At 42.9% G+C, this 16,396-nt stretch overlaps 1 protein-coding gene across 3 annotated transcripts in view; it reads left to right on the top strand.

Annotated features, from left to right (window-relative positions):
• SLC16A9 (solute carrier family 16 member 9) overlaps positions 1-10,885 on the top strand; it is a 41,966-nt gene extending 31,081 nt beyond the window's left edge. For all 3 annotated transcript variants that reach the window (XM_064145154.1, XM_064145156.1, XM_064145157.1), the window contains 4 exons: positions 5,186-5,329; positions 6,198-6,293; positions 8,239-9,147; positions 9,979-10,885. In XM_064145154.1, the coding sequence (XP_064001224.1) occupies positions 5,186-5,329; positions 6,198-6,293; positions 8,239-9,147; positions 9,979-10,157 (1,328 nt within the window). In that variant the 3' untranslated portion in view covers positions 10,158-10,885. The remainder of the gene's footprint in view (positions 1-5,185; positions 5,330-6,197; positions 6,294-8,238; positions 9,148-9,978) is intronic.
• The last annotated feature ends 5,511 nt before the right edge of the window (positions 10,886-16,396 follow it).

Below are 16,396 nucleotides of genomic sequence, written 5' to 3'. Positions count from 1 at the left end.
ATAGCAAGAGACACCAGCAATGCCTTCCATTCCCTTTTGCTAATGGAAAAAGAACAAAAGGAAAGATTCTGTCTTGAAGGACATATCCTGATAAATTAATTGAGTGTTTTTGTTGATCTGAGGCATTCAACGTGAAATGTTTTTAAAGTTTAATTTTGTGTTTTCGAGCAGTAATTTTACAACTCTGTGAGAAACCTTTGCACTACACAGTTTTGGACAAAAATGTCATGCCTAAATAATTCCCCTCGGTAAAGTATGGAAGCTGTATGTAGTTTATGAGAATCCAAAGATTTCTCCAAAGCAAAACAATTCATTTAGTGACTTTATCGGCGAGGAGTCGTCTTTTCAAGTTGAGTGTGGGTTGCTCTCCAGTGTAACAAGGCTTGTTCCAATCTATATTGTTATCCAAAGTACAGACAGTCAGAGAATATTCCAGTTGTTAGGACTAGGTTTCATCAATTCATTTCATATGCAAGAAAGATGAGTGTCTTTTGTCCAGTCTATTTTATGTACAGTCTGTGAGTGTTCCTTCTACACTGCAGTTTCAACAGGCTTGAACAGATGCAGGCTTAAAGTAAGGTGGGTCAGATTAATTCAAGAGATAAGAAAAATAACTCAGTTGTCCAATGTTGTTTGTTTAGCAAAAGCTTTTGTGTGTTTTTGAGGTGAAGGAGAGAGATGAGTGAGTGGAGAATAGGAGTGTCACATATTTTTCCACTTCATGTGAGAAGATTGAGGAATCACAGAATCACAGAATGTTAGAAGTTGGAAGGGACCTCCAGAGATGATGGAGTCCAGCCCCCCCATCAAATAGGATCACCTAGAGCAGGTCACACAGGAAGACATCCAGGTGGGCTTTGAAAGTTTCCGGAGAAGGAGATTACACAACCTCACTGTTCCAGTGCCCCATCACCCTCATTGTAAAGAAGTGTCTCCTCAAATTGAGGTGGAACCTCCTGTGTTCTAGTTTATATCCATTGTTCCCTGTCCTATCACTGGGCACCACCAAAGAGCCTGGCACCTTCATGCTGACACCCACCTCTCAGATAATTTATAGACATTTATAAGATCTCCTCTCAATCTTATCCAGGATGAACAGCCCCAGGTCTTTCTTCATAGGAGAGATGTTCAAGTCCTGCAATCGTCCCCATAGCTCTCCGTTGGACTCTCTCCAGCAAATCCCTGTCTCTTGAATTGGGGAGCCCAAAACTGGACACAGTATCCCATGTATTGTCTTGCCAGGGCAGAGTTGAGGGGGAGGAGAAACTCCCTAGAGCTGCTGGATACACTTTTCTTAATGCACTTCAGGATGTCATTGGCTCTCTTGGCCACAAGGTCACATTACTGTCCTATGGATAACTTGCTGTCCACTAGGACTCCAAGGTCTTTATCCATGCAGATCTTTTCCAGCAGGATGACCCCTAGTCTGTACTGGAGCCTGGTGGTACTCCTCCTCAGATGCCGGACCCTGCACTTGTACTTACTGAATTTCATGAGGTTCACCTTTGCCCAGCTCTCCAGCCTGTCCAGATCTCGTTGGATGGCAGCAGAGTTTGATGGAGTGTGGCACCTCTCACAGTTTCATATCATTAACAAACTTGCTGAAGGTGCACTCAATCCCCTCATCCAGGCCATTGATGAAGATACTGAACAAAACCGGACCCAGTAGTGATCCCCAGGGAGCACTGCTGGCCACTGGCTTCCAACTGAACTCTGTGCTGCTGATCACAACTCTCTGAACTATGCTGTTCAGCCAGTTACCAGCCCACCTCACAGTCCAATCATCTCACCCACTTTTCTTGAGTTTGCCTACAAGGATGTGTTGGGAGACAGTATCAGGAGCCTTGCTGAAGTCAAGATAGATGAGAAGAAAGAAGAGAGTATTGGCTCTTATTGTCTGTTGAGCGAAACAAGTGCGTAGTTGTCAGTAGGTCAGAAGATCACAGCAATTCCAGAGTTCCTGTGTGAGTGGCATACATCTTGTTTTGACATCTCAGGAAGGGTGAAAGCCTTTATTCAAAAAATGGTAATGAAAATACCAATGTATAGATGATTCCTTCTAGGAATTCTTTGTCTTTGATCTCTCTGCATGAAGATCTACCATGAGAGCCCATGGTCTTTCTGCTGCTTCTTCCCGTTTTGTGTAGGGATCTTCTTGACTGCTCCTCTGCAGAACCCAATAATTGTCTTCACTGTCTGCTGACCAGTGGTTGTCCCTGTGCTGGCTTCTAAGCATCTTTTCCCAGAGTTAATTGCCATTCTTATAGACTGGGCTGGTGTCTTTTGACACAATCTGGTCTAGTTTTAAGATACATGATTTGGGAGGAAAAAAGCCTCCAGGAATGTATATTTATAAGAGGTAAATACTAATGCCTTGAAATATTATTCTAACACCAGTGCTAACCCCTGGAGTTGCTTGGCAAACTGAATGAAATGCTGGCTTAAAAGACATTTGCCATGCTTACAATTGAAGTTTGTCACTGGGGTTTTGCTTTGGAGCTGCTCATGTTATGGTGGGGAATACATTAGCAGTGGAAGGATTTTTCTTGAAAACCCTTATGCTGCCTGAGGAACTGTTTCCTCTGTGGTTGTATGTAGACTCCCACATTCTTCAGAATGTCCACACTGAACAAAGTCCACAGGGCAGGAGTTCACAGAACAAGTTTCAGTCCCACTCTGGGAAAGTTGGACTAGAATTAACTGCCTTCAACCCATTGTGCTTGAATTACTCGGAGAGAATAACATGTTTGTATACAGTGAACTCCTGTGCAAATACCGTGGTAATAACCAAAGGTACTGTGCCTGCTGGGAAAACAGTGCCAGCTCTTTGGGCACTAAGGAAAGAAAAGGAATAAGAAGCAGCAGAGAAAAGTACAAAGGTGCTGGCTGTCATGGAGGTTTTCCTTTGAGACTTTTGTTTTCTAGCTGTGCAGTCAGGGGAGCGTGAAAGTGGGCCCTAGTGCAATGGGGAAGGTGGAGATGTTTTTCTTCCCATCCAGGAGATGTAAAACAAGTATTTTAATACTTACAGTGGTTCTCCTTCTTATGAACAGAGCCATTGCTGAGCTGCCAGATCTCTTGCTGTGTGGGATGACACATTAATGCAGATCTTACTGGAGCAGGTTCTCAATGTTGGGCAGGTTGTTTTCCATGTCAGAGCAAGAAAGATCTCTTTGTACATTCTGTTCTTCTTTGGGATTTCTTTTTATAAGTGGGAGAAGCTTCGAGAGCATTGCTTTGGACCCTGTCGGAGATGCTTTTGATGGTGTTCCAGAGGAGAGTGTCTTTGTCAGATTATGAAGACATGTTTTTCAGCTCTGTGACTCCCTCGTTCTGGTTTGGGGCCAGAAAATCCAGAGTGACCTCTGATACTCTGACAATGATTGGTGCAGTCTGTACCACTGTCACCACCCAGCAGTGGACAGAGACCTTCTGAAGGTAGCTGTGTTGAGAGAGCAGGTGGAAGGGAAATACTGTGTTTTTTAGCAAGGTAGTGGGTCAGGAATAACGAACAGAAAGAGTGCAAATTCCTCTGCTTAATTGAATTATGTTATCACTACCTCATGGTCTCTGGTGTAGAAGAATTTTGTGTATAATACAGATTCAATCCTTTGTTTATTTTTAAATCCTGTGGTTTTAGGAAGCGTACCAATCTTAATTTGCCAGCTCTAGTAATTAATTCTAAGAATCAGCAACAATCTAACATTCTCAGCTTTCATTCTCAGCAAGTGACTCTGCCCAAGTTCTTCTGGCCAGCTTTCATTCTCACAGCTCTGAGAGAGCTTATTCTCTCTGGCTCTTGAGAATAAGCAAGCACTTGCATCTTCCTTTTTCATCATTTCCAAAATAAAAATGAACCTTACTTCCCAGAAGTTTTTTCTTGATTCTTCTTTAACTCTGCCTTTTTGCCTGGGTAAGTCTCAATTCAGACTTGTTTCTCTTCACCTTCCCGAGGCGATAGCTCTTAGGTACAGGGAAGGTTTTGACCTGCTTTGCCTTTCAGGATCACTTCACTTCCTAACGAATCTGCTTCTGCCTGCCAGAACTGCTTGTCCTGTGGCTGGTAACTACGCAAACCCCTTGCCTACATTCCCAGCTGCTAGCTTCTGTCTACAAACCTAGGCAAGCACCATCCTCAGTTCCAAATGTTGTTTACCTCATATCACCTTTCTGGGCTCACCTCCCATCTGCTGGCAATCTTAGTTATATGTGTCAGGGAGGACCAGCCTTAACAAACAGCGGACTCTGGAGTTACTGCTTTTGCAGATTGTGACCACCATGGAGTCTGTACTGCTGCAGATGAGATACAAAGGCGGTGAGGGTAGGTTTTTTTATTGGTTTTTAAATCATGCTCTTCATCTGTGTATCTAGCTTCTAATCTCAGAATTGCTGAGTTTAGGATCTTGGGGCTGATACATAGGTCTATGTATGATTCATTGGCGCTATAGGATTTCAGATGAGATACTGTCTTTTGCAAGCCAAGTCCCTTGCTGGTTGCTTTTTTTATTCAGGGCACAGAGCTTGCATGCAACTTCAGACTTCTAGGTCACACAGCTGAAAATAAATGCTTGTTCTACAACTTCTGTGAGAGCAGAGCTGGCCAAGTAGAGATACAGTACAAATGTTGCCTGCACTTAGTTGTTGTTTTGAAGCGCTAACCAACCAGGAACTATTGAGGGATAAAGAGAATCAGAACAGTATGGAGTTGGAAGATCATGTGGTCCAGTACCCAGCCCCCCCATCTTACACAGGTACACCTAGATCAGGTGGCCAGGTGGAGAAATCTTTTCCAAACTTCATGAACATTGCTCTGGACATGATCAATGAGTGCATTTTGTTTTCTGTAGTTTAACAGGAGAAACCAGGACAGCTAGGAGCGAGTTACTTGGTAAAATACTGACAGGAAGGTGTTGCTTTCCCTAGACAATCAGGGAAGAGTAATGTTTGTCTTTATCTGGGTATTTCCTCTCTGCATGCACCAGGGGGCATTCTTACCATGATTGTTTTTACAACCCAATCTTTTAAATAATCCTGTAAAAATGAATGTTCTGAGTTGTTGTTTAATGCCACTATGCTTCTAAATAAAAATATGTTCTAAGAAATACTGCCATAGACTGATATTTTTTAGGAGTTCTTCTCTAGTGCTGGTATTTACTAGGAATGTTTTTTCCTGCTTTTCCTTTAGGTCCTGTCTGCAGTATATGTGTGTCATCTTTTGGAGCAAGACCAGTAGCAATCTTCAGTGGCTTTATGGTGGCTGGGGGCCTCATGATAAGCAGTTTTGCACCTAACATATACTGTCTTTATATTTCATATGGCATTGTTGTTGGTAAGGAACACCTTCCCTTTGTACAGAAACTTACTATTTATTGTTTTGATCTTGGTTTATGAATCTAAAATGGGAAACTGATTGATTTGAGGCAGTGGTAGCCTGGTACTTGATATCTCAAGAAATATTTGAGTTTGGGGCAAGGAGGGATGTCACTCAAGCAAGCTGTTACCATGTAGCAAAACATAAAAGCAAAGCATCTGTTCCTCAGGCTTTGAAAACAGTTTGTCTTCTGTTGACACTACTGTTGGAGAAGCTGAGGTTTTACCTAAGGGGTGGAACCCAGCAGGTCTCTGCAGGCATGAAGTGCCAGTTTTAAAGAAATAACATCTCTTCTGCAGCTTTGTTATGTGCTTATTCTAATTTGATAAATTAGAGACCACTGGGGAGCCTAAAATGCTGTGCTAGAGGCCCAGAATTGCTGTCCTCCTAGCAGGTGGTGACCTGCCTCTCTGTGCTGCAGAAGGCTGTTGTGGGTGGTTTATTAAAGTAACTGTGTCAGGAATTTGGGCACCTCACTGGCCATCAGGGATCCAGCAGTGCTGGCTTGGGCACAGTGCCATGAGGATGCAGCTCTGTTGCTTTCTGAGGCCAGCCCCTGGACTGGAAGCCATGTAAACTCCTTCCATGTAGCATGGAACTTGAGCTAGTGAACTCCTCAAAGTCAGCCGGCTCCACATAGGCCCTGCAGCCAGGGATGGTCAGGGGAAGGGGAAGTGGACAGTGCAGGCTGCCCAATGGTGTGGCAGGTGCTGATCCAGGTACCTCTGTGGTGGCATACACTACGGTGTTAATCTGAGGAATAAAAAAGAGGCGTTCATTTCCCAGAGGATGTTGCATGCTTTACTTCTCTGTATTTTTTCTCAAGGGCTGGGATGTGGCCTTTTGTATACAGCAACAGTTACCATCACTTGCCAGTATTTTGACAAACGCAGAGGCCTTGCCCTTGGTCTCATCTCAACAGGTAGGACATTTGTCATTCTCTCTGACTTTCCTGTTCTGATACAGCTGTCATTATCCTGGCAATAAACCCAAGAAATTATGTTTTGCTCAGTTACTTCCTGAAGTACTTCTTAAGTAAAAGCATCACTAGCAATGACCAGATAAAATCAGGCTTTGTGTAAAATAGCAACTGCGCTTGCAGGTGTGTGGTACAGATTATTTATAGACATGACAAGGGGAGATTCATAGATTCATAGAATGGTTTTGGCTGGAAAGGACCTTAAAGATAATGTAATTCTAACCCCCCTGCCGTGGGCAGGGATACCTTCCACTAAACTGGGTTGTTCAAGGCGTTATCCAGCCTGGCCTTGAACACCTTCAGGGAGGGGGCATTCACTACCTGCATGGGCTACCTGTTCCAGAAAGAAGACTCATGAACTGCTTGAGCTGCATGCCTTGGGTATTAAGGGGAAAAACCTTCCATAAATCTCTTTTCTCTCTCTTTCCCAACACAAGATCAGAGGTGAGAAAAGGGATGGAAGATGCAGGGTATAAATGCTGGATCACAACAGCTTCACATTAGCTGTACTTTTAAAGGAGTAGCTGAAGTTTGGGCTTACAGTTTTAATATTTTTTTTTCTTTCCAATTTAAAAGAAATCCTCCAAAAAGTTCATCACAGCTTTTTGTCCATGTGTGTTAAAGGCATCCTAGAAAAATAAACCTCTGATAATACAAGGAAATTCTTTGAAGGATGCTGAGCAGTCTCTCTCATCCTCTCTCAGAATCTTTAGGTTGTTTGACATTGTTCTTTACATCAGGAGGAGCTGCTGAATTAATGTACCACATAGGAATTGTTAAAGAAGTTTGCCGCCCCTTGCCTCGCTTTCTGTGATGTATGGAGTCTCTCCTCTGATCCTTTCCTCAAGTGGCTGTTAGTGAGGAGATGCCTGGTCAATACAAGTCAGCATTGTGAGACACTAGTGCCAGATCCAGACCAGTGGAATAAAGAGGAACTTGTACAGAAATGTTCCTTGGAATCATTTTCAGTGGCTTTTGTTGGAATTCCAGATGGTTTGCCTTGAGTTTTTTGAGTCTTAGTTAATTTTAGTACCCAGGAAACAAAATAAATCTGAGTTTTATAATTATCTTTTTCTTGTAATTAGCACTGAATTATATAAATGGCTTTAATATAACCTAGAGAGAGAGTCTTCAGCGAATCATCTTGATTTAAAGTTTGTCTTTAAAATGAATTGAAAGAAACATTGCTTTGTATTTGTGAGTGGGAGACATCTCTTGATTGTCGTGGATCTATGCCACCCAAGAGGTTTTTCTTTAAAATGGTGGGATTACATAAAGTGTTTGGTCATAGTAATGTCTTACTTGTCAGTCTTTGCTTCTGACTAGCCAAATTTCTCAAATGCATGTCTGGCCCTGCAGAGCTTCAGAAATGCCTTTGGAATAAATTCACAGCTTGTGAGGCTCCTTTTCTTAAACATTAAGCAGTCAAGGGCTGTTCTTAGGTCTGTTCCTTAGAACAGAAGGAGGAAGAATTGCCTTAAAAGGAGGAATGGGTCAGCAAAGAGGAAAAGGGGGGAAATATTGTTGTATGGAATTCTAACAGTAGTAACTCATGTGTAGCAGGTACCATTTTAGGTCTGTGTATGGCAGCGGTGTTTTTCATCAGCTATAATATTGATCCTGCTTGTTTCTAAAGTATGTGCTGGTGTTAATCACCATGAACAGTGCAGATATTTTGAAAGGCTTTTTATTTTGTGGATACTCAATAAAGAAACTGTACCTTCAGGAGGGATGATAACTTAGCAGGTGTTAAACTGGGAATAGGGAGCACAAGTGACTCACTGTACCCGTGGCAGTATATTTGTAGTTGCTGAAATGTGTAAGTTTGCTAGTGTTACAGAATGTTGGCAGTTCTATAGTGTAAACTGATCTTATTTTACTTTTACAGGTTCAAGTGTCGGACTCTTTATATATGCAGCATTGCAAAGAGCGCTAATTGAACTGTATGGACTGGATGGTTGTCTGCTAATAGTCGGGGCACTGTCTCTAAATATATTAGCATGTGGTAGCCTAATGAGACCACTGGAGTCATCTGATTCCCCTCCACCAGAAAAATCATGTGTAGACAAAGTCCCAGATCAATATTTGGTTTACCATGAAAAAGAAAAGACTGTAGAAGAAAATATAAGCATCCTTGAAAAGGGCTGCCTTGATGAAAAATGTGCAAACAACATGCCTGATTGCAAACAGGATGGCATTTTAAATAAGAATGTATTGAGCTCAATAAATGTAAGTGAGAAAGACACTTACAAAAAAAAAGTTGTAGAACAGACAAACTTCTGCAAGCAACTTGCCAAAAGGAAGTGGCAGCTCTATTTGAACTACTGGGAGGAAACTGCAGTTCTTTTTAAGAACAAAGTCTTTTCGGCTCTCTTTGTTGCCATCTTGCTCTTTGATATTGGTGGATTTCCTGCTTCTTTGCTCATGGAAGATGTAGCAAGAAGTGCAAACATCAACGAAGACGATTACCACGTGCCCCTTATTTCCATTATAGGCATTATGACCGCTATTGGCAAACTTACTTTAGGAATCTTGGCAGATTTTAAGTGGGTGAACACTTTATACCTGTATGTCACTACCTTACTAATGACAGGAATGGCCTTGTTTGCAATTCCCTTTGCCAAGAGTTACCTGACGCTGGCGATGCTTTCCGCAGTATTGGGGTTCCTGACCGGGAACTGGTCGATTTTTCCCTACGTTACCACAAAGACTGTGGGAATTGAGAAACTGACTCACGCATATGGGATATTGATGTTCTTTGCTGGACTTGGAAATAGTTTTGGACCACCAATTGTAGGTAAGATCAAGGTAGATACTGTAAAATCGATGTGAACTTGCCGGGACCAGAATTAATTTGTACACAGTTAGCTCTAGTTGTTCCTAATAACAATAGAAAAGCAAGATCGAAATCTTCAACAGAAATGAAAGCCTGTTTTGCTTGAGCTGGCCAAGCTGATCGTGTTCTGGTTTGGGCTTTGATGAAAAACACGTTTCATGTCTTAACTGGTCTAACTGCATTTGACTCGGGTGAGACCACACCTGGAAAACTGTGTCCAGTTTTGGACTCCCCAATTAAAGAGAGACAGGGATCTGCTGGAGGGAGTCCAACAAAGAGCCATGAGGATGACTGGGGACTTGAACATCTCTCCTCTGAGGAACTACTATGGGACCTGGGGGCTGTTGCTGAGAGGGGATCTTATCAAAGTCTATAAATGTCTGAGGGATGGGTATCAAGATGAAGGTGCCAGTCTCCTTTTGGTGGAGCCCAGTGATAGGACAAGGAACAATAGGTACTAGCTAGAACACAGGAGGTTCCACCTCAATATGAGGAGACACTTCTTCATGATTAGGGTGACAGAGCACTAGGACAGGCTGCCCAGAGAGGTTGTGGAGTCTTTTGGTCAGGAGACTTTCAAAATCTGCCTGAATGCATTCCTGTGTGGCCTGCTCTGGGTGATCCTGCCTACGCAGGGAGTTGGACTCTCTGGAGGTCCCTTCCAACCCCTAACATTCTGTGATTGTAGGTTTGGGGGTTTTTGAGGCTTGCGTGGTTATTTTTGTGCTGTTTAGCTTACAGTCCTGTGTTACACTAAACTCCTCACTGATGTGCTTCCCTCTTCACCCTCAGGTTGGTTTTACGACTGGACGCAGGAGTACGACACTGCATTCTATTTTAGTGGCTTTTGTGTCTTACTGGGTGGATTTCTTCTGCTGTTGGCAGCATTACCCTGCTGGAATGCCTGTGCCAATCAGAGCTCAAAGCTGCCTCCAAATACTTACTCCTACAAAGTTGCATCTAAAGCTTAGGTGACAACTGGAAAACCCTTTGTGCTTTTTTATACTATATAGCATAGTATTTTAGTAATTTTTCACTTATTTATGAAGCCCCCAAATCCTCTTCCACTAGAGAAATTCCATTGTTGCTTGTTGTTCAGTTCCTGTTTCCTTCTTTTACTTCTTTTGTATTTTAAAGAGCTGTCTTAACTTTGCCTACTGTTCGCTGTCTTTTCAGCCTTTGTCTACTGAAATTCCCTTTCACCTTCTATGGGATATATTCTGCCATATTATCAGTTGTACATTTTCCTTTTTTAAGGGGGGTGGTGTGAAGGGGTTGTAACTTTGAAGCAAAAATGAAGGCCTGTTCCTTACAGGAGAAGGCTGGCATTTCAGTCATCTTTTACAGGTCTTCAAGTTGCACAGACTACAAAACAAAAAAATTGCCTTATTATTAGAATGTAATACTGTGGCAAGGTGCTTATAACATCGTGTTTAGATTAACTTTCTGTCTTTTTAAAGGTTTTTCAATTTACAATGAAGTGCCATTTTGGGGGGAGGGAAAAGAGGGGGAACAAAACCAACCTTGTATTGCATAAATGAAGTGAACTTTATGACAAAAGTAAAGATTCTTCCTACCACTGCAACTAAGAGCTACATTTATAAATATTGCACATTTTGTGAAATCTCTTTATAAAACTGTTGAACCAAAACCTTTTACACCAAGGAATAAATACAGTTGTTGAAACCATGAAAAGAAATGCTGACTTGGTTGTGCAAGGTGATAGTTTTTCATCAGAGCTGGAGACATGCTCACAGAAGGCCCACAGGTGAGTGTTTCTGAGTGAGTCACTTGCAATCTGGCAGTACTGGGAGCATCTTTCATTACACAACTACAGTTTGGTAGGTTGAACGTGCTGCAGATAGCTTAGTAGTAGAGCTCTCAACAAGGCAGTGTTGTGGAGGCACCCATGAAACAGGCAGCAATAGCCTCCTAAAAATTCTGGATTTATGGCAATTAATCTGTTCTCCTTCTGACACAGTAAAATGAGATTCAGGTGGCAGCTGGGAATATCCTGCTGTACAACAAGTTAAACTGTCTAAGGGAGAGATGGTACCGAGTATACCCTCACAAACCACTCACCAGAGCAGGGTGAGGACTCCTGAGATAAGGTCCCGTTCTAAGGGGAGAAGGGCTGACTGCCAGGCTGCTTTTTTGTGTGGAGAGAACTCCACTCTTAGTAGGACTCCATTTATAACCTGAGTATGGCTGTGGTCAATGTCCAAGTAGCAGAAGGACTTCTGGGCCTGGAGTTGGCCAGCTAATGTTGCTGGGGTGTCATGCTGATCTTTACCAGCTCCTAGCAAGCCTCAGCCCTTTGTACAGGGTCTGTCAGGACCTTGTGTCTGGTGTGTGTGTGTGGGCAGTCATACCTGCTACAGGCAGACCTGGTGAACAAAAGGAAAAATGTCACCTTTGCTCCCTTGTATTTGGAATGGACATAGCAAGGAGCAAGAAAAAGCATGGGTGAAGTATAACAGGAAAAGGTATAAGAGAAGCTGAGGTGGGAAGAACTGCAACACTCTAGCACCAAACAGGGAAGTGAAGAGAGATCCTCTGAAGCCTACTGATACAGTAGCTAGCTGCAGGCTAGCTCTGTGTATGAGCATGTGTTAGCTTTTTGGTTTTTTTTCTAGCCCATAGGCTCAGGCCGACGTGACTGGGAGGAATGCTGTGTGAGGTTGAAGTCCTCCCTGAGCCAGGCAGGTGTAACAGCAAAGGCAGGATTCCTCGGCTGGCTTTGTGCTGCCCTCTTTACCCTCTGCAATAACTTTTGCTCCGGGAGCTGCTGCTGTCTCTGGTTGCTCTTGCATAGTAGTCACAGCAATCTCCTGTCCACCATGTGCTGTGCACTTCGGCTTCTTGCTGTGGGTTTAGAGTTTAGTGAAGCGTGTTGAGAAGCCATGGGTGAAGTAGAAGGTCTAAGTCCTGAGTTACATCCTGTATAGTTGCCTGCAAATACTCAAGTAATTCTCACCAGTTCTGTCTCACAAATGTCTGCTGTAATTCTGGCTCATAAAGAATGCTTAAAATAAAACTCAAGCATGTAATGAGCAACCTTTGTTGTCAAAGTGCAGTGGACACAGTTAGTGCATTTGCACACCTCATTAAGCAAGAGCAATATAAACTTTAAGTGGGGCAGAGGTGCTGCAAGTAATGTTCCCTTTTCTGGTCCAGGGTAGGAAAATCCAGCTTGGCTTTGGGCACTCTTTCATGACTGTGAGATTCACTTATGCTTCTTTGTATTGAAAACTTGACAAAAGTAAAGATGCAGTTAGTTTGTTCTGATTTTTAACCCCATCTGTCAGCAGGATGTAACAATTACATGTTCGCTTTATTTTTTTCCTGGATTGTATTTTCAATGCATGTGGTAAAAGTGTTGAGTGTTCTATACAGGTATAAGAGCAACTCCAGTTCCAGTTGGGTGTGCAGGGTATCTGATGTGGATTTGAACCTGTTCACAGTGTGACAGCTGCACATTTTTCATTGCATGCATATAGAAGTAGTACTATGTTCTACACATCTTAAAAAAGCTGCAGTGAAATACTGAATATAAGCAGGGTATGTGTGCCTCCAGATGACTATGTTTTGAAGTCTCTCACTTCCTGCTGACAATACATTCTGCATGTTTTGAATATGAAACTGATGTTAAAATAGTTGTCAGCCTATTTAATTACAAATTCATTTTTTTCTCATTGTTAAGGATTGGGCAATTATGTAGCACACTTTTGCAATAGAAATGGAGTCTATTATTAGGCAGCTTGATATGTTTGGGAACATGACCAGTGACCTGTGATAGTTTCTGATGTCACCCTACCCATCATTGAGGAAAGAGCCCTAGCTATTGAAAAAATGTCTGTTGTCACCAAAGGCAGTGTTAGGACTCCTAGCCCTAGCCAATTAGTTGAGCACTATGACTGTACTAATCTTGACTTGAACTTATAAACAAGAGCTAAGATTTAATGCTTTTTACTTCTCTAGTTTTGCAGGGTTCGTGTCTAAGAAGAGAATTCCAGAGATGCTGCAGCCGGAGCATTATCTGAGAGCCCTTTCTCCATTGAGATCCTTGAGCATGTCCAGAGAAGAGCAGTGAGGCTGGTGAGGGGTTTGGAGGACATGGCATAGGATGAGAGGCTGAGAGAGCTGGGGTTGTTTAGTCTGGTGAAGAGAAGACTAAGGAGAGATCTTACTGCTCTCTACAGCTACCTGAAAGGAGCTTTGAGTGAGGCTAGTGTTGGTCTATTCTCCCAGGTAAGTAGAGATGGGATAAGAGGAAATGGCTTTAAGTTGTTCCAGGGGAGGCTCACATGGTAGCTATGGTTGGACTCAGTGATCTGAAAGGTCTTTTCCAACCTTAGTGATTCTGTGAGTCTATGACTCCATGACTGTCTGGCATGCTTTGTTCAAATTGCTCTGTAAGTTCAAATGTTTTTTGCAAGGTGACAGGAGAGGGACAACATGATTGTGCCTCATTTGCTTGCGAAGTAGCTCTTCAGCACTGACAGAGTGGTAGAGGTAGGTACACAGTTTTTTCAATATAGGATTAAATTCTGCACATTCTTGAGTTTCAACATTCCTGACAAAGAGATCTGGAACAGAAGGAATGAGATACTTAAATAATTACTCTTTATTGTAGAAAAGAATGTTATTGTTTATTGCATAAATGAAATGGTTCCTGTGGAGTCAGTCATGAATAGGACATTTATCTCCTTATTTGCAGGTCTTAGGAAAATTCATTGTAGCTACCAAAACAGAGGACAAATTAAACTGCTAAACTTGATTAGATTATAGTCCTTTTTTTTGTGCCTTGCTCAATTGATAGTCTCTGATTATCTGCAAAAATGGATTGCATTCCTTTTGTAGCTCTTAATTTGTCGGCATTGTGCTGATAGTGGATTCCTGCATCAGACACTGACATTGAGCAATGTGCTGAGTAAGAGCTCCAGATCATGTGCTATAAAAAATGATTGGGCTGTTTGCATAGCATTAAACTGACACAGGTATTTTTTTATTGGAAAGACATTTCATTTTAAAGCCTTCCATCCATTGGCACTGTGAACATACTGGGCTGAGCATGATACTGGTCAATTAAAAACTGCAAAATAACAAATGATGCAGAAAATTGGACAGGTATGTCAAAGGAAGTAGCAAAAGCTGCTTTCTCCTACCAAACAGAATTCCTCAAGGACTTGTTTCAAAGATGTTTTGCTGTAGACTCAGTTATTCTGTGGAGCCAAGTTAGACCTGTCAGTGTTCTTAAAAGAAATAGTCTTTAATGGTTTCTCAGTATGTTCTCCCTTTACCAAAATCCATTTTGCTTTTTTTTAAAGAAAGATACTTGTACTTTGAAATGGTGGCTTTTGAACACTCAAAGCAGTTTTTGGAAGATGATACACACATGCTTATATTGTACCATGCTATGTCATATAATGTTCAACTGCAAGAACTAAGTTACAGAATTATTATTTAAAGATGTGATGGTTTGGGTGTTGCTTGCTCCCTCACACTTAAGAAAATCACCCAGACTAGACTCAGATGTCTGGAAATTAAGGAATGAAACAATGAAGCTATATTTACAGCTTAGCACAATATACAAGCAGATATACACAAATATATACAGTTATATACAAATTAGAAGTAACACAGAAACACATAGTTTTCAACAGTAAGGAGGGAGGAGTTCAGGGCAAGTTGCCTCTTGAACTGGGGGATGGGGTCAGGGAGCAGTGTGTTGCCCTGGAAATTCATGAGGAATTAGTTCAGGACCTGCTGAGCCATCTGGACACCCACAAGTCCATGGGACCAGATGGGATCCATCCCAGGGTGCTGAGAGAGCTGGCAGCTGAGCTGGCCAAGCTGCTCTCCATCATTTTCCAGCAGTCCTGGCTCACCGGAGAGGTCCCAGGAGACTGGAAAATGGCCAACGTGGTCCCCATCCACAAGAAGGGTCGGATGGAGGAACCTGGGAACTACAGACCTGTCAGCCTGACCTCAGTGCCAGGGAAACTGATGGAGCAGGTTATCTTGGGGGTGATGAGAGCGCACCTGAGGGATGGCAAAGGGCTCAGGTCCAGCCAACATGGTTTTAGGAAGGGACATTGAGATGCTTGAGCATGTCCAGAGAAGGGCGACAAGGCTGGTGAGAGGCCTTGAGCACAGCCCTACGAGGAGAGGCTGAGGGAGCTGGGATTGTTCAGCCTGGAGAAGAGGAGGCTCAGGGGTGACCTTATTGCTGTCTACAACTACCTGAGGGGTGGTTGTGGCCAGGAGGAGGTTGCTCTCTTCTCTCAGGTGGCTAGCCCCAGAACGAGAGGACACAGCCTCAGGCTGCGCCAGGGGAAATTTAGGCTGGAGGTGAGGAGAAAGTTCTTCACTGAGAGAGTCATTGGACACTGGAATGGGCTGCCCGGGGAGGTGGTGGAGTCGCCATCCCTGGGGCTGTTCAAGGCAGGATTGGACGTGGCACTTGGTGCCATGGTCTAGCCTTGAGCTCTGTGGTAAAAGGTTGGACTTGATGATCTGTGAGGTCTCTTCCAACCTTGGTGATACTGTGATACAATACCCCTCCCAGAAAGAGTCCCCAGGAGGGCTCCCGAGGCAAACCCCCTTCCCCCTCCCTCTCTCCCTCCCTTCATAAATAACCAGATCAACCCATGTATATCTCATGTGATAAATCTGGAGAGTTGAGGTGAGATGTCAAAAAGAGATGACAAGGAGGTTAGGTGGATTAGAGAGTTAAAGGTAGACAGAGACCAGACTGCCAGAAAGAAGGCGCAGCCCGAAGTGAGAGCTGAGCAGTGTGTGTGTGGAGTGTCTGTCTTATCTAGACTTTGACTAGTTGTGTTTCTTAGCAGAATGGTGATATAGGTTACTGTTCGTTTTTTTTTTCTTTCTTCTCACAGCTGATTTCTCATAGTAAAAATTAGCCTCAAACCAACACAAAATATCATCTAGTTTAACCCTGCTATGATGACATAGTGATTTCAAGTTTCTCTGAACAGGTGGTCTGTTTCTGGTAGTTGCTTTCATGGCTCTGTGGGGCTCTTTTATGTCATCATAGAATCATTCAGTTTGGAAAAGACCCTTGAAAAGAGTAGGTTTAGATCAGATCTTAGAAAGAAGTTCTTCAGTCTGAGGGCAGTGGGACTCTGGAATAGGCTGCCCAGGGAGGTTGTGGAGGCCTCCTCCCTGAGGGTGTTCAAGGCCAATT

The sequence above is a fragment of the Pogoniulus pusillus genome, chromosome 6 (assembly GCF_015220805.1).
Source record: "Pogoniulus pusillus isolate bPogPus1 chromosome 6, bPogPus1.pri, whole genome shotgun sequence".
NCBI classification, from domain to species: Eukaryota; Metazoa; Chordata; class Aves; order Piciformes; family Lybiidae; genus Pogoniulus; species Pogoniulus pusillus.
The sequence above is the reverse complement of the archived record's forward strand: the minus strand, read 5'-3'. Positions and strand labels throughout refer to the sequence as shown.